The sequence below is a fragment of the Microcaecilia unicolor genome, chromosome 4 (genome assembly GCF_901765095.1).
Source record: "Microcaecilia unicolor chromosome 4, aMicUni1.1, whole genome shotgun sequence".
NCBI lineage: Eukaryota > Metazoa > Chordata > Amphibia > Gymnophiona > Siphonopidae > Microcaecilia > Microcaecilia unicolor.
In genome coordinates this window covers 215,007,919-215,031,529 of record NC_044034.1, presented here as the reverse complement: position 1 = coordinate 215,031,529, position 23,611 = coordinate 215,007,919, and the positions used below count along the sequence as shown (strand labels likewise).

Here is a 23,611-nt window from a genome sequence, read left to right as displayed (position 1 = left end):
AGGCCTTTGATTCTCTGTGGCTTTATGCTTTATTTCCACAGCACTTAGGTAGGAGATAGGTAGGAGCAATGATGGCACACGGAAGGCTATATCCCCCAGCTTAGCACCTGAAACTTCAGTTACTGCTGCTCAGCAATGATGTTCCTGTTAGGGTTGCCAGCTGTATCTAGATTCATCTGACACAGTTGATCCAGTCCTGAGTTTACCCCATTGCATTCAGGGACTTGTAGTCTTGCTTTTCTTAGGGCATGCAACAGGGAAATCAGAACTAAAAGTCACTGCATGCAGTGGAGTGAACTCAGGACTGGATCAACCCTGTCACGTGAATCTGGATTCAGTTAGCAACCCTAGCTCCCATGCTTATTTGTTAAATGCTGTACTCTATGAAGACATTGAACTGCTTGTAGCAGAGATGCCAAGTCTTACTCATCGGGAGTGCATCACACTCAAGAAAGGCTCTCTACTACTACTACTACTATTTAGCATTTCTATAGCGCTACAAGGCATACGCAGCGCTGCACAAACATAGAAGAAAGACCGTCCCTGCTCAGTTTTGAGCCCCTCCTCTCATACAGCCTCACTGCCCTCAACATTTTGATGAGAGGCAAGCCTAGGAGAAGAAAAACCAAGTGGCCTAATTGATAGGAAGAAATCTGAGCACACCTTCCTGTGCAGTTTGCCTACTCCTGCCTCATCGCTTTTTCTCCATACCTACAAATACATGTAACCTGAGACTTGTGCATATACTTTTAGCCATTGCGTGTTCGGCACTTTTCAGTTTGGAAAAATATACACTGTCAATTGTTTAATTACTTGGGTAAATTCCTTTAAAAATTATATTATATTGCCTCTTCTCTTTCTTTAAGAGGCATCAAGAAAAAGCAAATACTTATGCAGTATTTTTTATTTGCAAAGCATTGTGACATTTAAATCTTTCTAGATTTATCCCACTCATACTGTCTGAAGTAAGCTCACTTTTTGGCATCTCTGTAGTTGTGCAACTGTGGACATTTGGGGCTTCAATGTATGCAGTCACACACAGCATTACAGCACCAATGAGACAGGATGTAAAGAAGACCAGGAACACCATCCTGCACTTAGCCAGTGAGCTCAACATGGGTCACTGTTCATTTAAGTGCACATACAACATGTGGAGTGCCAAGTACAGAGGCAACAATATTTTTGGGTTTTTAGTGGACAATTACTACTAATTAAAAAAAAATATGCAATTGGCATCATTGCCGCCGACTGCAAAAATGTTTTTGAATATCACCCTTAAGGTCTTTTAAGATGGTTATCTACTCTAGTCTAGTTTGGTTACTTTCCTGTCTCATTATGGTGTTCTTTTCTATTTGTGTTTTATTAACTCTTTAATGCAAACCGCTGTGACCTATGCTTAGAAATAGTGGTATATGAGGTGAAACAATAAACATAAATATATTATAATGTCACAATTGGACTACTGTAATAGCCAATATATGGACCTCTCTGGGTAGCTCCTCTGTAGGTACAAACATCAGAATGTTTTATTTAGAGTGGTGATGGTTTGTGTGAGTTGTGCTCCCTTTTCACCAGTGCTGCACTCACTATATTGGATCTCTATCAGTGGGCATATTTATTTATCACATTTATATTCCACTTCAACTAAGCAGATAACAACAAAACATCATAAAAACATCATAAAACACTATAAAAACAATACGCATAAACAAAAAAAAAAAACACATGGAGGGCATCTTCGATATGACATCCAAATCCGATTTCAGAAATTTTGCAAAAAATGTCCAAAAATCCAGTGACAAACACGGTCATTTTCGAATGAGAGCCTGTCATATTGGTTCAAAAATCACCCTATTTTAGATGTTTTTGTGCTCAGTGCATCTTTCTTAGAGGGCCATTTTCAAACAAAACTTATCCAAAGGAAAGATGCACAAAAACAAGCCACTGGGATGTCTGGAGGCCAGCTGTCTTACTAGACTGGCCAGAAAGACATCCCAGCGGAGCAGTGGTACAACCTAGGGGGCACTGCAGTGAACTTCATATATAAGGTCCCATGTACACATCACTTCATAATCCCCTTACATTATATGGTGAGCCCTCCAGGAATTGCAAAAAAATGTACGGTACCCAACTGTATAGCACTACAATGGCTCTTATACCTGTAGGTATCACTTATAGGTGGGTTCAGTAGATATTTTGTGGGTTTTAGGGCACTCACAATTTCCACATGTATACCAATTAGAGTGGGATATGGGCCTTGGTCCCATTCTCTACAGTCCACTGCACCAAACACTAGGCCAGTAATTCTCTAACCTGGTTCTGGAGGCACTCCAGCCAGTCAGGTTTTCAGGATACCCACAATGAATATTCATGAGAAAGATTTGCATGCAGTGGAGGCAGTACATGCAAATCGCTCTCATGAATATTCATTGTGGGTATCCTGAAAATCTGACTGGCTGGGGTGCTTCCAGGACCAGGTTTGGGAACCACTGCACTAGGCTACTCTAGAGACCTTCTTGCTGCTCTGAGGAATGGCCACTATGTCTGCACTGTCATAGAGCCTGGTATGTACTGTCACTTTCACCTCTTAGGGGGGTGGGAGGGGGTGAGTGACCACTGAGGGATTAAGGGGGGTCATGCCTTTATCCCTTCAGTGGTCATCTAATCAGTTTGGGCACCTTTTTGGCACTTAGTCGTTATTGAAACAGATCTATCTAAAAACGTTCTATTTATTTTTTTGCCCTGCACATTTTTACAATGTTCCACTATCGCAGAAAAATATCTCACCCTAGTCCTGAGATTTACATGATATGTGCACACATAGGTGTGTAAATGGCATTATTCTTAGCATCTATGCATATAATGAAACTGTGTAACTGTTAGTGCCTGTCTTATAGAATTTCCCCATAATACTACTACTACTACTACTACTACTTAACATTTCTAAAGCGCTACTAGGGTTACGCAGCGCTGTACAATTTAACATAGAGGGACGGTCCCTGCTCAAAGACAGGATTAAGTCCCTGCTCAAAGACAGGATTAATGTCTCCCGCGGATAGCAGGAGGAGGAGCAAGAGAGTGCGGAGGAGGGTGGTGGCCAATTAAGAAGGGAAGCTCAAAAACAGGGGTGTCCAAACTCAATCCTCAAGGGCTGCAACCCAGTTGGGTTTTCAGGATTTCCTCAATGAATATGCACGAGATCTATCTGCATGCACTGCTTCCTTTGTATGCAAATAGATCTCATTGTGGAAATCTTGAAAGCCTGACTGGCCGAGAACTGAGGTTGGTCTTCTCTGCTCTAAAAGGTATGGGGTCAATATTCAAAGCAATTTAACCATCCAGAAATGACTCCTGGCCAGTCAAATCACCTACTTGGGGCTACTACTACTACTTATGCTACAAGGCATATGCAGCGCTGTATACACCATAAATGAAAAGACAGTCCCTGCTCAAAGAGCTCACAATCTAAATAGGACAGACAAACAGACAGAACAACTAAGAGGTAAGGGAATTAAAGAGGTGGGGATAAAAGGGTACAGGGCAAGTGAGTAGTGGTTAGGAGTCAAAAGCAGCGTTAAAGAGGTGGGCTTTTAGCCTGGATTTGAAAACGGCCAAAGACGGGGCTAGATGTACAAGCTCGGGCTAACCAGTTATACCCAGCAGCACTTAACCGGTTACTGCCAAACTGTCAACTGGGTATTTTGGCGGTGTTCCGGAGTTGGAGGCGGAGTCGGTACATGGCTGGTTAAATGCTGGTAGTCAGCATTTAACTGGCCAGAGTAACTGCGTAAATAGGACACATTGCATTTAACTAGCTATGCTTTAGCCATATCCACAAACCCAGAAATTCAGTGCCGGTGCCAAACATGGCCTGGCATTGAATTTCCAGGTTTAATGCCGGCGGTGGTCAGCAAAACACTGATCATTGCTGCCTGAATATCGAGTCCTATATGTTTACATTTTATAACTTACACAAAGTACCAGGGGGCAAACACAATTGTCTCTTCAATCACTCAATTCAAGCCCTTGCTGAAACCAGCCCTTTGCAGAAACTTATATGTACTTTGAAGGAGGCTTAGAAGCCAGCAGGGAATTTTTTCTGAACATAATTTATAATCCGTCTTGTGCATTCATAAAGAGTGAAAATGTGGACTATGAGTATTTAAACAAAATTAAACTGAATTACTGGCAGAGGCATAGCGACAGATGGACCATCCGCTTGTGGCTCAGGTCCACCCTGCAACGGTATAACATTGATGTAGTGTGTGGGGGGGGGGGGGGGGGGGGTATCCCCAAGCCCCACCAGCTGAAGACATCTGCAACCCACATAACTCCCCTTGTGGCAGTTCCCAGCTGCTGACTCTGGCACACTGCTCGTGCTCAGTTCTTGTTCATGAACTGAGCATGCACACAGTGCTGGTGGCAGCAGCAGGCAATGCTGCCACTGACTGCCACAAGGGAAGTTATGGTGGAGTGCCAATGTCTTCAGCTGATGGGGCTTGAGGATCCTCGCCAACCAAAGTGTTTAATTTTTAAGTTGAGTTGAGGGTGGGAGTGATAGCAGTGAGTGAGGGGGCAGGGACCGAGGGAAAGGAGTAAAGGGAGTGGGGGGGGGGGGGCAGAGAGAAAATGTGGCATGCCCACCCATTCTTCCCAGTGGCCCACCCAAAATTTGCTGTCTGGCTACACCAGTGCTATTGTGTAAACTCCTTTAGCACTCTGCATGTCTCCTAGTGGGGTAGTTTTGTGCACACCATGGCAAGACTGAACTTCAGCTGTAAATGAGGTTATGTTGGAGATGATCTCTGTCTCTCAGATCTATTTGCATTGTGCTGAGCAGAGCTTCTTTGTAGAACTCATGGAGCTTAGTGAAATAGGCAATGTATAAAGATGTATTTGGACATTCTTTTTAAATCAGGTATGTGGCACCTAAAACAGTTAGAGCAATTTGTGGCTGTTTGGTCCACGTTTTCTTGGTCTCTGATGCATTTCTTACTATTTAAAATGGTTAGTGCAGTGACCTGGGAACCGGGTTTGATGACCCACTGCAGCTCCTTTTGACTCTGGGCAAGTCACTTAACCCTCTATTGCCCCGGGTACAAAATAAGTACCTGTATATAATATGTAAATCACTTTGATTGTAACCACATAAAGGCTATATATCAAATTCCATCCCCTTTCCCTTTTCTCCACACATACTGCAGAATAGTTGCTTGGTTCTAATACTTGTATTAACAATGTAGTTCAAGTACTTTCCCCTCTAGCACAGTGTCTGGTTTTATTGCTTCAAAGTTTTTTTCAGTGTTAATTCATTGCATTCCGAGTATGTGGATTAATCATGTCACCTTGATGTACACTGAATATGACTTCATCTTGCAAAGCCAATTGTATGTCTCTCTTGATAGATCCTTTTGTCAGTATTACATTTTATGCCTATTGTGATGTGGGGCAAATTACTGAATTGTTCTGTGCCATAGTCAGAGCCACCAAGAGACAAAGCTGGGCCTGGGGCAGAGCTGCCCTCCCACCCAGGCTGCTCCCATCGCCAAAACCCCACCAGGCCACTGCTGAGGCCATTGCTGTTACCACTGCCCCCCACCAAGCCGCCACTGTCACTGCCACCCCCTCACCCTCCACCAGGTCACTGCTGCTACTGCCCTCCCCCAGGCATTTTCTGCCTCTGCTCTCTCCCTCAGTCTATCTCTCTCCTGCTCCTTTGTGCTGGGTTATCGTGTTAATGCAGCTCTTCCACCGCCTATGAGGAAACAGAAAGTACTTCACACTGGTGGAGGCAGGAAGAAGGACTACCTGTGTTGGCAGAGCTGCGTTAACGTTAACGCATTAATGAAATAAACTGGGTCCCGGCACACAGGAGTAGGAAAGAGACAGATCGAGGGAGCAGAACCTTCTCCCTGCCTGCCACCGGAAGCCTTGTTGGCACTGGGCCCCCCTTGGAGGCCAGGCCTGGGGGGGGGGGGGGGGGGGGGGGAATCTTGCCCCCCCCTCTCTCGGCGGCCCTGGCCAAAGTAAGCAGAATAACTGGAAATTTAATGAAAACTAGGCTCCTCGCATACCTCCCTGGCCTCACTGTCTTCTATGAGGGTGAAAGCGTGGTGAGCAGATGCTGAGTGTTCTCAATTGTCTCATTTTATGCAAGGTGGAAGGTTCAGAGGAAATCCATATTGAAATCTTGTTTACAGAAACACTATAAAATATGCAGTTTTTCTAATCTGGAAAAGGTATTTCCTACAATTACCATAACAATCTACTTTTCCAGCTGCATTGTCTCTGAAGTGGTTTTGATGCTTTTTCTTCTCTGTTTCAGTTCCATTCTAGAATCTTACACTCTATCCTTCCTTTCTTCTTCTTCTCCCCCATCCAAGCTACCTCGCTGTCTGCAGAGGTCTCAGGCTAGATTCTGTGCTGTGGCCAAAATATAAAATTCTGTGACATTTGTAGTCTGTTCAGTGTGAACAATGTCTCTGTAGTTGCATCGAATAACAAAAATATACACTTTATAGACTTGATATTGGAAAATAAATTATTATAGCTGTTTGATTGTAGGCAATCTAATCACTAGATCTCTTTGGATTGCCTTTAAATATTACTCTTTTTTGTTTGGGAAGCAACTTCATTAGAATAATTTAATTTAGCTTAGCTTAAATTCATATTTCCAAGAAAAACTGTGTTTTGAACAGACCATATTTATTCAGTTTTAAAAGTTCAGTGTTTATGGTAAATTAGACATATGCAGTGTTGAAGTTTAAATACCGTGTTGATTTGATTTAATTACTTAATCTACCGCTTAATACAGTTAAGTTTTAAAGCAGTTCACAATAAAACAAGAACAAGTACAGTGAATGTTCTAATAAGTAAAACCAAACAATATAATTGCTTAACTAAAATCAAAGTAAAGAACCAGCAATAATCACAGTCAGAAATTGACTTAATATGTCTATGATCTGGCAAAGACATTGTCGAAAATCCATGTTTTGAGAATCTTACATCTTGAGTAAAGTGATGTGGTAGCCGTGTTAGCCCACTTTTAAAGGTAATAAATAGAAATAAAACAAAACAGAGAAAAGAAAATAAGATGATACCTTTTTTATTGGACTGACTTAATACATTTTTTTGATTGGCTTTCAAAGGTAACCTTTCTTCTTCTTCAGATCAGAAATAAGCAAATGTTGGCAAACATCGGTATATATAACTGAAACACAAAGGCATGTCAATGACAGTCTCACAGGAAGGTGGGTTAGGTGAGAAACAGGGGGGGCTGGGTGGCCCTCTTCCTTTGAGACTGTCATTGAAATGCCTTTGTGTTTCAGTTATATATACCGATGTTTGCCAACATTTGCTTATTTCTGATCTGAAGAAGGGTTACCTTTGAAAGCTAATCAAAAAATGTATTGTTAGTCCAATAAAAAAAGGTATCATCTTATTTTCTTTTCTATGTTTTGTTTTATTTCTATTTATTACAGGGGCATAGCCAGACCTCGAGATGGGAGGGGGCCAGAGCCCAAAGTGGGGGGGGGGGGCACATTTTGGTCCGCCGCCCTGCCGTCACCCACCCACCGCCTCGCAACCCTTCCGCTCCCCACCCTCTGCCGCCACTGTACATATCTCGGCTGGTGGGGGTCCCAAACCCCCACCAGCTGAAGCGCCGCCGCCTCAAATACCTTGACTGGTGGGGGGGGGGGGTCCCCAACCCCCACCAGCTGAAGCCTTCACCCAGTGCTGGTCTCCAGCGCTGCCGCATTGCCTGCCCTGCTCTCTCTTTCCCTCACGCCTGGCATCCTCCTTTTAGTGAAACTGAGCATGCTCAATTTCACTAAAAGGAGCGTGCCGGACCTGAGGGGAAGAGAGAGTAGGGCAGGCAATGTGGCGGCACCAAAGACTAGCGCTGGACGAAGACTTCAGCTGGCGGGAGTTGGAGACCCCACCAGCCAAACCAGGGGCCTAGAGCAAATTTGGGGGGGGGGGGGGGGCCCAGGCCCCTGTGGCCCCATGTAGCTACACCACTGATTTATTACCTGAGAATCTTACAAAACCCAGTGTAGCTTGTTAAACTGCTCGCTTCTCCTGCTCGCTTCTCCTGGTAAAGAGCTTCATAAGAGAGGACCAATGTAACAAAAAGTTCTTCTGATCTACTTTTTTTGAAGACTTTAATTATATTAAACATTTTAACTTTAATTCTTTCATAGAAAAGAGGATTTTTGCACTTTGTTAAGATCATTTTTGTTGTGTATGTACAAGTTTTTATTTATTTATATTTATTTCATATGCTTGATATACCGCATGCAGACTAACATAGGCTTCAAAGTGGTTTACAACCCCCCCCCCCCCCACCAAAAAAAACCCCCCAAACCTAAAAACTTAAGGAAAAGAAGAAAAGGGATTGGGGGAAGGAGGGCACACCAGGAATGAAGAGGGAACAGAGAGAAGAGAGAAAGGAGGACAGAGAGTCACAATAGGAGAGCTGATGGGAAAGGTTATGATTGCACGGCAAATGCTGAAATGGTGAGTTTTAAAGGCTGATTTGAAAGATCATTTTAGAAAGTTTGTGTAGTATTTGCATCGGTAAAAAGTGGGTTTACACTTGTAAATAGCCCAATGCATCTAAATAGTGATTTTATAGAAGTGGTACTGTGAGTGAGGGTTGGCCTCCAAATAACACAACCAGCCAAGGTTGTTGGAATAAGGTAAATGCTTTATTCACTAAGCCTGAGGCCTGTTGCTTCACAGGGTCAGGAACAAAAGGTAAAGTTTCTTTAATTCAGAGGGAAAAGCCTTGATAAGGGCTGTGGCTAACAAGGCCCAAACACAGTCTGTAAAGTTCTTTCTCACTCTTTCTGGGCCAGCCAGGCCTGAGAACTGGGTTCACACATATCTAATTGAAAAAGGTTAGCTTACCTCAGCCAGGAGGAGTGGCCTAAATGGTTAGGGTGGTGGACTTTGGTCCTGGGGAACTGAGGAACTGAGTTCGATTCCCGGCACAGGCAGCTCCCTGTGACTCTGGGCAAGTCACTTAACCCTCCATTGCCTGCCGCATTGAGCCTGCCATGAGTGGGAAAGAGAGGGGTACAAATGTAACAAAAATAAATAAAATAGGTAGTGAAGGCATATGCTTAGAGATTATTTCTTCTATCCCTGGGCCTCCTCAACCCCATTCTGGCCCTTCCTAATTATAGTTCCTGTCCTTTCTGCTCCACCCTTTCCATCTCACTTCCTCTCTAGGCAGGACTAGGGATTTTAAGGTGGTTCGAACTACCTGAGGGACTATTCTTAAAGATGAGGGGCAGGGTTCTATATATCCCCTCACACTGCTACTGCCACATATGTGTCTGAAACATGCAGTTTTTAGAAAGGCATGTTCAGGGCATGGTTTGGGTAGGCCTGAGAAATATGCATGCATTTTTCTATTTTGCAAAGGAAACACACATACATTAGAAACTCTAGAGGCTGGCACTTAAACTTGCTCCAAAGCACATGTAAAAGACACCTAACTGCTTATTTGGTCCTAGGCTTTGGAGAAAAAATTGAGGGTGCAGTTGTGCTCACCTCTGTGATGTTTAAAACCACCATAAAAATCCAAAAATGAGAGTTTTAGAACTTGGCTTGTTAATTGGGTCCCCTTGGATATCCAGTTTTGTAGGCTGCAAAATCACCACTTACATGCATATAAATTGCTACGTATTTCAAAACTCCAAGTGATGCCATGTTTTTGAATGCGTTTCTTTGTTAAATAGCTGTCCCTGCAATACTTGCTGTAGACTACAAGTGCATTTCCTGTGTTCTTATAGGTATTTTACAAAAAGTTCTGCATTCAGCAAACATTTGTAAAACAGGCTGCAAATTATGAAAGTCCCAGCATGGCTTCCTCTTTCCCTAACCTAGAGCACCATACAAAATTGTGGGAAATTCTATAAAGTGATGTCTATGCAGGACAAAAAAGTGCTCTTACAGCCAATACTATAACAGCTTACTTTAGGTCAATGACAGCTATAAGGTGTCACGCCTACGTGTGCGTTGCAATGTGCGCATCTGATACTATTCTATAAGGTATGCGCATTGTTGGGCAGAATACCTGTGATAAATCTATGCTCTACCCACTGGTACAACCCATTCCCTGAATTCTAGAAAAAGCCCTAAAACTTTTTCACACAAATTTGGGCACACGTTCAATTTGCACATACAAATTAGGGCTTATAAGTGAGATCTTAACAAGCAATTATTGTTGCTAATTGGATTTAATTAAAATTTATGCTCGTAAGTGTAGGCGTGGGATCCAAACATAAATTTTATGCATGGATCCAAAAAGATGGTGTTGCCTTCGGCGGGTCATGGGCGAATCAGGGGCATTCCTTTAATTTACGCATGTTAAGAACATAAGAATAGCCATACTGAGTCAGCCCAATGGTCCATCTAGCCCAGTGTCCTGCTTCCAACAGTGGCCAATTCAGGTCATAAGTACCTGACAGAAACTCAATTAGTAGCAAAATTCCATGCTACCAATCCCGGGGCAAGCAGTGGTTTCCCTCATGTCCATCTCAATAACAGACTATGGACTTTTCCTTCAGGAACTTGTCCAAACCTTTTTTAAACCCAGATACGCTAACTGCTGTTACCACATCCTCTGGCATTGAGTCCCAGAGCTTAACTATTCTTTGAGTGAAGAAATATTTCCCCCTATTTGTTTTAAAAGTATTTCCATGTAATTTCATTGAATCTTTGTACTTTTTGAAAGAGTGAAAAATCAATTCACTTCTACCCATTCTACTCCACTCAGGATTTTGTAGAATAAAGGATTGATATAGAATAAAGGGGATTAAGTGTGGGGGTTTACTCTGAGGTTTTGCTGGAGTGAAAGGTCACGCCTACATGTAATTACAGTTCCCGGTGCTAAGCGCTATTTTTTTTGTGCTGATTTTTTAGACACCATTTATAGAATTCAGTCCCATGTGACTTGCATGCCACTGTTACAGAATAGCGCCGAGCACTTACACACATAAATGCCAATTTATGATGTCCCTCATGCCCGTGAGTCTGCCTATTCTATACATTAGTGCACACAATTGGTGCCTAAATGTTGGCACCTTTTTTACGATTGCTCTTTATGATTTTTAACAATAATCATTTTCTTTCTTTTGTCTGTTCTTTAATCTAAAACAACAATTTGAAAATGTGAAATATACAAATCAGAGATTCTGCAACACATTACACAGTTTCTGTGTCATTGAACAAAAATATGTACCAAATTCTGCGTTCACAGATTTGCCAGAATCTAGAGGCCTATACGTCCATTCCAGTCTCCTTTTCTTATTGGCCAGTCTCTCATCTGTCTCATTTCATTTCTTCCCTTATTAATCTCCCTTCATTTTGCTATTTCATTGCCCACCTTTCTCTCCCTCCCACCCTAATGTCTCTATCTCTGTCTTCCCTCCTGTCTCTTACACAGAACTAATACTGACACTTGAATACTGAGCAAAGACAGAGAGAAGGCTCACCTCCCCCTACCTGCAGCACCTACTGTCTAAAAAATGGGAGGAGTGAGAATCAGTCCCCATGTCATTACCATCAGCACCTGGGTCCCAGATCTTTCTGCTGGGGGGGAGGTGGGAGATAGTAAGAGAAGTCCCTGCTCCTAGAACTTTGACAGCTACCCCTGACCTCTATGCAGGATTGCAGATAGAGAGGTTGAATTCTTGCCTTAGCAAGTGCACTTCTCAGAACTTGACATGCCAGTTCACATAGACATGGGGAAAGCCACTGCTTGTTCTTGGGATCCGCACTGAACCCTGAAAAGGTGATATTAGCGGTATACAAGAATTGAATTGGATTGAATTGAATCAGTAGCATGAATCTTGAGCTATTTTGGGATTCTGTTAGGCACTTGTGACCTGAATTGACCACGGTTGGAAGCAGGATACTGGGGTAGATGGAACATTGGTCTGACCCAGTAGGGTTATTCTTATGTTCTTACATGTAAGAGAAATTTGGATACTGCTTAACAGTAATTTCTTCATTGTTGACACTACAGGACATTAATTACTGTTGATAGTAAAACTCTAGTAGTCATTAATAGGACTTTGTTTTATTGAAGTTGATCTATTAGTTGAAGTTCTTGTGGCAATGTGGGGGAGGTGAGCTAAGGATTAACCAGTGGGCTAGTGGTTACCATCACGGACTGAGAGCTAAGGTTCAAACTCCATTTCCACCTCTGGCACTCTTTGTGATTTTGAGCAAGTTATTTGGGCTCTCATTGCCTCAGGTGGAAGAGACTTATTGTACCTGGATCACAATTGCTCAGCACCGTGTACATCCAGTACTATACAAAACATGCTACTATTAATATTAGTGCATGTTCCAGGCAGGGTTAAGCACCAATGAGGTTGCAATCCTAGTGTAGAAATGCACATATCTATTGGGGGCAATGTCTACAAACATAGACATAGTTTAAGGTGGGCATTGGGCAGCACCCCTCAAATGTTGTGGGTGCTAATGCTGAATAGGTACCCCTCCATCCACTGCTGGTATGTCTTACTTACCCTTTTCCTCCTCCCCCTCCCCCCCCCCCAATTAGAAGGCAAACTATACCAATGTCTTCAAATAGGTTCGTTTTGAATACACTAAGACAATAATGAACTTCACTCCTAAGATAGGTATGTGAATAGCCTAATGGTTAGTACAGTGAGTTGAGGCCCAGGGAAACTGGGTTCAATTCCCACTGCAGCTTGTTGTGACTCTGAGCAAATAACAACCCTCTCCCCCATTGCCCTAGGTACAGAAACTTAGATTGTGAGCCCACTAGGGACAGAGAAAGTACCTCTGTACGTAACATGTAAACTGCTTTGATTGTACCACAGAAAGGCAGTATATCAAAAACATGACCCATCTCAAGATCTAAAATGTACTGTGGTATTCCAGCCACTCTAACCTGATAACACATAATCTGAAAGGGGAAGGGGAGGGAGGCTGGGGTAAAGAACGTGAGTATCATATTATCAGGAATGTTGCAGCCTTCCCTTCCCCACTATCAGCCTCAAGGAGATGAAGAAACCCTGGTGGCAGAGCTCACTTCGGTGATTGTGGAGAAGCTGATCGCTGTTGCTGTAGGGGAGGAGGAGGATGAAGCTATATGTCAGACAGCTGGGGCCACAGTTCTGCTGATGGATCACCCTGGGGACCTCCTCCAACATTCCTGGACTACATCTATAATGAAATTTTGATTAAAGAATAACACCACAATCTTCTTTTCTTTCTAACCCTGGGTTTATGGTGCAGTCCAGCAGGTTTGCAGTTGAATTCAGTGTTGTCAGATTATTCAAAATATCAGTTTGCATCTTGTCTTTGCTGATTCCTAGCTTGGATAGATTGCAAGGTCTTTTTGACTTTAGAGTTTGTCTTGTATTTTTCCTTGTTTTTGTAATACAATAGTTTCCCTCCCTCTGCTCTTAAAATCCCTATCACTGAGTTCTTGCAGTATTCATGCTTTTCTCTGTATGAGTGGGAGGCCTGCCGGGGGTTTGGAGAAGGCAAAAACCTCACCTACATGATTCATTTTGCTGGTGCAAGTGGGAGTGGGCTAAAATACCAGGCATTTTCCAAAAGTTGCATCATTTCTCTTCAGAATAAATAGACAACAAAACATAATAGGGGGAATCTGAATTATGCAGTTTTAAGTAGCAACGAAATTATTGGAGAAGTATTTAATAGGGGTTCTCAAGTTTTGAATATCGGGAGAAGGAAGTTCTTTGTTTGACATTTAAATAAAAGGAGTTTTGAGATCCCAAAATGTCGTAAGAGAACTCTGTCTATGACACAGAAAACTTTAGTCCAGTGGTTCTCAAACAGTCTTTGGGACACACCCAGCCAGTCACATTTTCAGGATACATACAATGAATACGTATGAGATAAATTTGCATACACTATCTCTATTGTAATCAAATCTATCTCATACATATTTATCATGTGTATCCTGAAAACATGACTAGCTGGGTGTGTCCCAAAGACTGTTTGAGAACCACTGGACTAAAGTTTTCTGTGTCATAGACAGAGTTCTCTTACGACATTTTGGGATCTCAAAACTCCTTTTATTTAAATGTCAAACAAAGAACTTCCTTTCCCCGATATTCAAAACCATTTAACCAGCCGGGAACGGCACATGGACAGTTAAATGGTACTTAGCCAGCTATCCGGCTGTCTCCCGCTGAATATCGCCAGTTAGTAGATAGCTGGTTATATCGCCCAATATAATCGGCTATCCGCAGATTTTCACTGCGAGTTTGCTGGGATATATTTGGCAAGTTTAAACATAACCGGCCAGCGCCGATTATCGGCTTGGCTGGTTATGTTTAAAGTGGCCAAAAATAAACCGGATATTCAGTGCCAGTCACCGGAAACAGCCCAGCATTGAATATCTGGGCTCAGTGCTGACTGCACGAGGCAGCCCAGCTATCTCCCGCGGTCTGAATATCACCCCCCCATCTCTAGCCATATTCAAAAGGCTACAAGCCTACCTTTTTGAGGCTGCTTTAAACTCTAAACTGTTCACTTGTTCTGTACCCATGTCTGTTTTAATGATTCCCACCATAAGTAATTCCCTTATCCCTTATTTGTCCTGTTTGTCTGTCTTGATTAAATTATATGCTCTGTCGAGTATGGACTGTCTCATACTTGTTTAGTATACAGTGCTGCATACGTCTAGTAGCACTATAGAAATGATAAGTAGTAGTAGTATTAGTAGTCCTGGAGTTTGGATCTCACAACTTGACTGATTAAGATGTTACAAATGGAGCACTCTCTCTTAATGGGGGTTTGAGCCCCAGGGCTCCTATCGGCTTGAAGGTAATAGAGTGTATTGCTATGGCAACTGTTTTTCATTATTACTAACTTCCGCAAACTACTGAAGACCCATCTCTTTAACAAGGTATACCACAAAGATAAACAAATGTCAACTCCTCCACATACATCCAGAATTGTCTTATAATATCCGCTTGCTATACTACTATCATGTTTTATCATTATAATGTGTAACCAAGATCCTTCTGTAATACTAAATGTCTATTTTCTTATATATTTCCACCATTCGTGATGTATTGTAAGCCACATTGAGCCTGCAAAGAGGTGGGAAAATGTGGGTTACAAATGCAACAAATAAATAAATAAACAAACACAGTTTCCATGTTGACTGGCAGGTTGACAACCCAATGGAGCATTGAGGATGAGGAAGAAGCAGCCCGTGAGCGCCGTCGCAGGGAACGTGAGAAGCAGCTTCAGTCCGAGTGCGAAGGTGAAGTGACTGGTACCAGTCTGTCTGAAGGGGCTGAGATTCCACCAGGAGAGGATAAGCAGTAAGGAGTGCTCCAGTATATATCTCATATGCTTTACAGAGCAGCGTCTTTTCCCCCCTTCCATTGTCAGAATGGCAGTAACTCCCATACGTCTATATCCTGTACAATTAGAGCTGTATCAGTATCAGGAAGGTGGGGCCAGTGTTGCAGTTAGCCATATTCTTGGGGAAACAGTGCTTCCTCCCTCACCATCCCACATCAGCCCCAAGGGAAAGATAGTGGTTCAGTTTTATTTAGAAAATAGTGTTCAAATAAAGGTCTATTCACATCAAATTAATGGTAGAAGGTGATACCTTTTAATTGTTCCAGCATTTTACATTTCTTGACTTGAGGAACGGGATGTCAGCTCCCAAAAACTGGTTAAGAAATGTATTGTTAGCTCAAGAGGGAGGTGTCATATCATTCTCGTATGCTTCTTGAACTTTATTTCTGCATATTTAAGTGGACTAACACAGCAGCCACATGACTTTATCTAGAAAACAGAGAACTCTAATTTGTAGGAACTGAAATATTACAACAGATAGTTCAAGTCTGCAATACTGACTTCAGGGTGACTGCCAAGTTTGGGAGGGATGGTAATGAGGTGGGATCGGGGAGTGCAATGGCTGCTCTACTATTAGGCCAGCTGAGGTGGGGGCCCTAGGTGACACTTTTCATGGAGCGGCATCTCGCTTCTTTCCATTCCCTACACCAGGTGTGGTCTGGCATCTTCCCCCACCCTTCCTTCCTCAACTCCCTTCCACGAATCTACTTTCTTTTCTTGTTTTCCAAAAGTTGGTGTTGGCAGTGATTCCAATATGCTGTCCTGCTGCTGGCACAGACCTTTTCTCTCTACTGTGGCCTGTTTCCTCAGAGGTGGGCCGCAGTAGAGAAAAGAGGCTGGTGCTGGTGGCAGGGCAGCCTATGGGAATTGCTGCCACCATCGTCGACTTTTGGAAAACAAGAAAAGTTTCAAGTTCAAGTTTATTATATTTTACTAACCCGCCAGTCGGAGGCTTCATCTAGGCGGCTTACAATTTTAATAATAATATTATTATTACGAGTGCTTTAAGACAGATGTTGACTGTGATAGAAGAGGGAAAAACTACATTATTTGGAGGGGGGGCACTAGGATGCTCTTCAGTACTCTGAAAGGAGAAGCTTGGTTAATAATAGGACAAATACCTAAGAGAAAATGTCTAGGAATACGAATTTTTTAGTTCTTTCTTAAACATCGATAAGGAGTCTATCCAGCTTATTTTCGAAAGTGATTGCCGGCCATTTTCTGACATAAATCGTGAGATGGCCGGCGATCTCGGAAAAGTGGCGAAATCGGTATAATCGAAAGCTGCTTTTTTGACAGCATCGCCGCTTTCCCGTCGCCTCGCCGGCGAAGGTTCAAAGGGGCATGTCGCCGGTGAAGCGAAGGCGGGACATGGGCGGGCATGGGCGTGGCTACCAGATGGCTGGCTTTCGCGGATAATGGGGGAAAAAAAGCAGCGTTAAGCAGTATTTCGCCGGGTTTCCTTGGTCCTTTTATTTTCACGACCAAGCCTCAAAAAGGTGCCCCAACTGACCAGATGACCACTGGAGGGAATGGGAGATGACCTCCCCATAGTCCCCTAGTGGTCACCAACCCCCTCCCACACGAAAAAAATAAAAATAAAGCACTTTTTTGCCAGCATCTATGCCAGCCTCAAACGTCATACCCAGGTCCCTGACAGCAGTATGTAGGTCCCTGGAGCAGTTTTTAGTGGGTGCAGTGCACTTCAGGCAGGCAGACCCAGGTTCACCCTCCCCCCTACCTGTTACACTTGTAGTGCTAAGTGTTGAGCCCTCCAAACCCCCCTAACACCCACTGTACCCACATGTAGGTGCCCCCCTTCACCCATAAGGGCTATGGTAATGGTTTAGAGTTGTGAGGAGTGGGTTTGGGGGGGATTTGGGGGGCTCAGCACCCAAGGTAAGGGAGCTATGCACCTGGGAGCTTTTTTTGTATTTTTTAAACATTTTTAGAAGTGCCCCCCAGGGTGCCCTGGCATGTGAGGGGGACCAGTGCACTACAAATGCTGGCTCCTCCCATGACCAAATGCCTTGGATTTCGCCAGGTTTGAGATCGCTGGCATTTTTTTCCATTATCGCTGAAAAACAAAACCGGCCATCTGAAACCTGGTGAACTCTGGCATTATCGAAAAAAGAGTGGCCGGCCATCACTGGCGATCTATTTTGCCGGCGACGTTCGATTATGCCTCTCCACGTTACGTAATGAGGAGGGTAGGGAGTTCCAAAGGCATGGACCCTGGACGGCGAATATTGCGGAACTGGTGTGTTCATGGAACACTTGTTGATAAGTTGGTATAATGAGTAAATGTTGGTCTTGGGAACAAAGTGCTCTGGAAGGACAGTAGGGTAAGATCAACCGATCAAATTAAGCAGGTTCTTTGTAAGTTAATGTTTTAAAGACTAGTAGAGGCAGTCTATATGTAATTCTATGTGTGACTGGGAGCCAGTGTGAAGCTTTTAGGTGTTATGTAATCAAATTTGCTTGCTTTATGAATTATGTGAATAGCTGTACTTTGTACTAATTGTTGACGATGCAGATCTTTAATGCGAAGGCCTTTGTATGGCGAATTGCAGTAGTCAAGGTGCGATATAACAAAGAAATGTGTTAGCATATTCAGGGCTGGAGAATGAAGAAGAGATTGAACTAATCAAATTAGACTGATTGAATTAGACGAAGCCTATTTGTGGTTGAAATGTGAGATTTGTATCTGTAAGTATGCCCAGAATTTGGGTATATGAGTAGTGAGGGACTGGAGTGTGATTAGATGAATAGGTAGATTCGGGGAAGGGGATTGAGGAAGGAAGGGGGGATACCAGAAGTTGGCCGTGGGAGGGGGGAGGGAGTTGGGAGAGAAAGAGAGAGTGTGAACGGAGAGATGTTGGACAGGAGGGGTGGCGGAGGAGCTGAATGCGGCATTTTATCCTTCGCCTTAGGTGGCAGATTGCCTTGGGCCATCCCTGAGTGAGTGGACCCTTTCTCTGAAAACACAGGAGTTGATATTCAGTAGGAGTTAGAGGCAGGAGTGGCTCCTGCCCTGTTAACTCCTGCTGACCTGCTCCCCACATGATATTCAGTGGCAATTAACTAGATAGTTAAGCTGAATAATATGTCTCACCCCCACAGTACTGTCTGGTTAGTGCTACGGTGGACTTCAAAGTTGTCTGTTGTCTGGGCACTGCTAATATTCAGTGCCTATACCTGGAAAACTGTCCGGGCACGTAGGATTGCATATATAGGGCTCCTTTTACTAAGCTGCAGTAAGCACTAGTGTGCACTTACCACAGCTAAAGCGGGTGTACCATGGGATGAGCTGAGATGTCCTGTGGTAAAACCGTTTGTAAAACCAAGTACTAAAAAAATTATTTTTCTCAGAGTGTGCATTTCTGGGGGTGGCGAGTGGGCGTGACTGCATGAATCAGTGCAGCCACATTACCACATTCTAATTGATTAGTGTGGGATTAGTGCGTGAGCCCTTACCGCCTACAGGAGAAGGGCTCATGTGCTAATTGTTGCTACGTGTTAATGGCAACATTAGCACGACAAAGCTAAATTAGAATAGTTTGAACTACTGATTCAGAAAACCCCCTCTTTCAAGTACATAGACCAAAGTGAATGAACACACAAAAAATGTTTTAAGTATAGGCAAATCCACAAACCAGAGATAAATCTTAATGATACATCAAGCTTGAAGAAAGCAAGTAAGCTTACTGCATTCAGGCCAAGATGATCAAACCCCGGCAATGTCCATTGTAAAAAAATCGAAGGGGCATAGCCAGCAACAAAAATTCACTTAGCTGGAACAGCTGCCCGTACATCCCTCGATGTAGCTCAAACTACTACTACTACTATTTAGCATTTCTATAGCGCTACAAGGCGTACGCAGCGCTGCACAAACATAGAAGAAAGACAGTCCCTGCTCAAAGAGCTTACAATCTAATAGCCTCTATATGCGACACTGAACACTGCTAGTTCCCCTTGATGGTTTTCTTCTTTTCTTCAACAAGAGGGTCTTGTTTTGCTACTCTACATGCTGCCTCTTACCTGTGGTTCCTTGTATATTAAAATACACCAATGTGTCATCTAAAATAGCATCTATCATTAAGAAGCATTGGAATGTTATGCAGATGAGTGATGTATTTCAAGGTCAAAGATTAATGATATCTTACGCTCATAACTGTAATCTTCAGGACAAATTGAGTTTTTCTGATGTGTGGACAGAAAAGCATTGTATAAAGGGTGAACACAAGAAATTGCTCTATTTGTTCTGTGATCATTGAGAGTTCAACGCTGACTTGACAGAATGGTAAGGAGCTCATATGGAAACACAGTACTTCTTGTGATTCTGAAAAGGTAGTTTATGCTTTTAGATGTCCTTGCGAACTGTTAGATATAGGACATATCACAAGGAAATTTAAAACATGAGTAATTGAACATTGACACTGCATAATTCATGAAAAGTTGAAGCTCCTATGGTACTACTAACAATCATTTCTATGGTGCTACCAGACATATGCAGTGCTGTACACATTATATGCAGGTACTTTTTCTGTCTCTAGAGGACTCACAATCTAAGTTTTTGTACCTGGAGCAATGGAGGGCTAAGTGGCTTGCCCAGACTCAGAGGGAGCTACAGTGAGAATTGAACCCAGGTTGCCAGAATCAAAGCCTGCTTCACTAACCATTGGGCTGCTGCTACTTCTCCACTGCACTCCACTGGTGAGACATTTAGATGTATTATCATTGATAAAGTTTGTTTGGGTAGGTCATGGGGGATGTTAAAAAGGTTTTGTGGCGCAAGGAGCAACAATGGATATACAAATAGAACACAGTTCGACTGCATGGACTCAACAGGAATGTGGAATGGAATGCTTATTTCTAGTTTTTCCCTGATGGTTTTATTTGCTTATTATTTGGACCTGTTCTGTGTTTTCATGAACAGTAGGTCCCCTGTTTAGTAAGATGGTTCTGTCCGTCGAATGGGATTGGTTATTTGATTAGGATTGGCCATTGAAATCCTTGGCGTCTTTGCATTTCCCGGCGCCATCTTTAAGCTAGTTATGGTGGTGGGAAATCCATTGACACTTTGAAATTCTTCCTGAGGCAGCATGTAGAGTAGCGAAACAAGGCGCTCTTGTTGAAGCAAAGAAGAAAACTGTTAAGGGGAACTAGCAGTGCACTGTTCAGTGTCGCATATAGAGGCTCGATTTGAGCTACATCGAGGGACATATGGGCAGCTGTTCCAGCTAAGTGAACTTTTGTTACTGGCTATGCACCTTTGATTTTTTGCAATGTACACTGAATGCAGTAAGCTTACTTGCTTTGTTCAAGCTTGAAGTATCATTAAGATTTATTTTTGGTTTGTGGATTTGCCTATACTTAAAAAAGTTTTTGTGTGTTAATTCACTTTGGTCTATGTACTTGAAAGAGGGGTTTTTTTTGGAATCAGTAGATTTTCTCTGAAGTTTGGGAGTTTTTGATGCTGATTCTTTTTTCCTCTTGCTTTCTTTTAAAATTGACCGATGGTAATAACTTTTGACCGATGATAATAACTTACTCCCATGTATGACAGTGGTTTTTGCAATACTTGGTGTATTATTCCCTATCAGGAAATTTGAGGTCTTTGTTGTTTAAAGCTATATTCATTTAGAGCAAGTGAATGAGACACATAGCTGAAACTATTTTAGGTTAGCTTTGTCAATTTATATATAGTTTGTGGTCTCGCAGCACTAGGGTAAGTTTAACATTAGCACATGGCCATTAATTTAGAAAATGGAAAATCAGCCACTTTCAGGTTGCAGAAAGAATGGCCTTAGCAAATGGGAAAAACCTGCCTAAGGGCATGCTAAAGCCACGTTTTACTGCAGCCTAGTAAAAGAACTCCTTAGTATTGTGTACCGGAACTGAACCCTGTACAGCGCTGCGTAACCCTAGTAGCGCTTTAGAAATGTTAAATAGTAGTAGTAGTAGTACCAGGATAGCTTCAATATTGGTACCCAGACACAGGCTGGCACTGACTGTCTGGGACTAATTTAGCCCACGGTAGCCAGCATGTAAAAAATTACTGCCTGAGCTGGCTGAATATTGTTCAGATCAGTCGTCAAAAAAGCACTCTTGACTGATTTGCTGGAGAACCCTTGGAAGACATGCTGCAAGGCTTATTCATCTTCATTGTTAATCTAGAATGACTCAGAAATATCTCCTTCCAATCCTTCTTACCTACATGCTCTTCCCCAACTTCTCCTTTATTGCTCCATCTCCTTACCTTTCCCCATCCTTTCTCTCATACCTCTTTTATCCCATTTACTCCTTGTTCATTTTTCCTATCACATACCTCCTTTGTTGATTCTGATACTACAGATTGTATTCTCTTGTTACTATGTAAGTCGCATTGAGCCTGCGATGAGCGGGAAAGCACGGGGTACAAATGTAATAAATAAATAAATAAATAGAACAGGGGTTCTCAATCCAGTCCTTGGGGCACACTTAGCCAGTCAGGTTTTCAGGATATTCACAATGAATATGCATGATATAAATTTGCATACAATGGAAGAAACGTGTGCAAATTTATCTCATGCATATTCATTGTAGATATCCTGAAAACCTGACTGGCTAGGTGTGTCCCAAGGACTGAGTTAAAAACCCCTGAGCTAGAAGGAAGTGTGCATTTTGAATTTACTTATGTACTTAAGTACTTAGTTCTGTCTCTGACACAGCCTTCTGGTGAAACGTGGCATATAAGTCCTTGCTTTTTGACCGTCTATATTTGTGGGTCTGCTGTTTGTTCTGCTCTGTTTGAATCACAAATCTTCTGCCTCTTTTGTGTCCCCAGGTATTAGGTCCAGGACATAGAACTAGTTGAAGAAAGCAGCCCCATGTGTTAATCCTTATCCAGATAATAACATATGAAGAGATTGTATATATGTGAATCATAAAATAAAAACTAAATAATACATAAACCTCTAAATACATATAAATGATATTAAATGTGGTGCTCAGTTTTCAATAGTGGTCTCAGCTGGAACAGCTCTGAGAGCTAAAATAACTGATAACACTGCACTCAATCATTGCACCATCTATTAATCAAATCTTTCATATATGCAAAGATTTTATATCTTATATATGCAAAGATTTTGTGTATAAAAAGCCACTTACATAAGTACATAAGTACATAAGTAGTGCCATACTGGGAAAGACCAAAGGTCCATCTAGCCCAGCATCCTGTCACCGACAGTGGCCAATCCAGGTCAAGGGCACCTGGCACGCTCCCCAAACGTAAAAACATTCCAGACAAGTTATACCTGCTTCAACTTCTTTGTAAACGTCATGAAAGAGATCACCAAAAACAAATACTCTCATGATCCCAATTCATGCATCCAGTGATAACTAAAAACAAATCCCACTGTTTGTGACCTTAAACACAAATTCTCCAAAGATTTCTGCTGATCTCTGCATGGTCCAGTATTTCACAATATGCGTCTTCAGGAGATCAGATGTATCACATCTCACTGTTTTATTTAAACTGTTTATGGAGCAGACTGCTGGAAAACTCCCGCTCGGAGTTTCTCCGCCTTACACAGAAATTCTTATTTTTAGTAGACTGCCCATGCTAAATCTTCCTTCCTATCTGGAACTTTCAAGGCATGGGCAGAATATAAGTACCTGTATTTGTATAAAGCTGTCACCCATTGTGTAAAGAGATCAAGAATTTAGGTGTTATTTTGGACTCAGTCTCAGTGAAGCCTTGTTAAAAAAAAAAATCTGATCGCTACCTCTTACTTTAGGTTACGATTGTGTAGAAGGTTGAAAAAATGATTTTATCTGAATCTAATTTAGAACCGTTTTACAGGCATTGATTTTAGTGCAGTTAGACTACTGTAGTTCCTTGTTATTAGGAATATCTTTAACTGTGTTCAAGGCTTGTCAGGCAATACAGAATTCATCAGCCTGACTACTGATTGATGCATCACGATTAGAGCACAGAAGTCTAGTCCTCTCTTCCGTACTCTGGCTTCCAATATTTTGGATAGTCAAATTTAAGATACTTTGCCTTATTTTCAAAGCTTTTCAATTGAAGCACCATACTGTTTCATGTCTTTTATAATACCACTAGTAAAAAAGGCCCATTTCTGAGACCAATGAAACAGGCGCTAGCGAGGTTTTCATCGTAGTGTGTATGTTTGAGAGAGTGTGTGTGAGAGTGAGTGTGTGAGAGAGA

General features: G+C 42.4%; 1 protein-coding gene across 3 annotated transcripts in view; it reads left to right on the top strand.

The window, feature by feature from the left end:
- The window catches only part of LSP1 (lymphocyte specific protein 1), a 257,446-nt gene that overhangs the window by 106,235 nt on the left and 127,600 nt on the right, over window positions 1-23,611 (top strand). For all 3 annotated transcript variants that reach the window (XM_030201230.1, XM_030201228.1, XM_030201229.1), the window contains exon 2: window positions 15,198-15,353. In XM_030201230.1, the coding sequence (XP_030057090.1) occupies window positions 15,198-15,353 (156 nt within the window). The remainder of the gene's footprint in view (window positions 1-15,197; window positions 15,354-23,611) is intronic.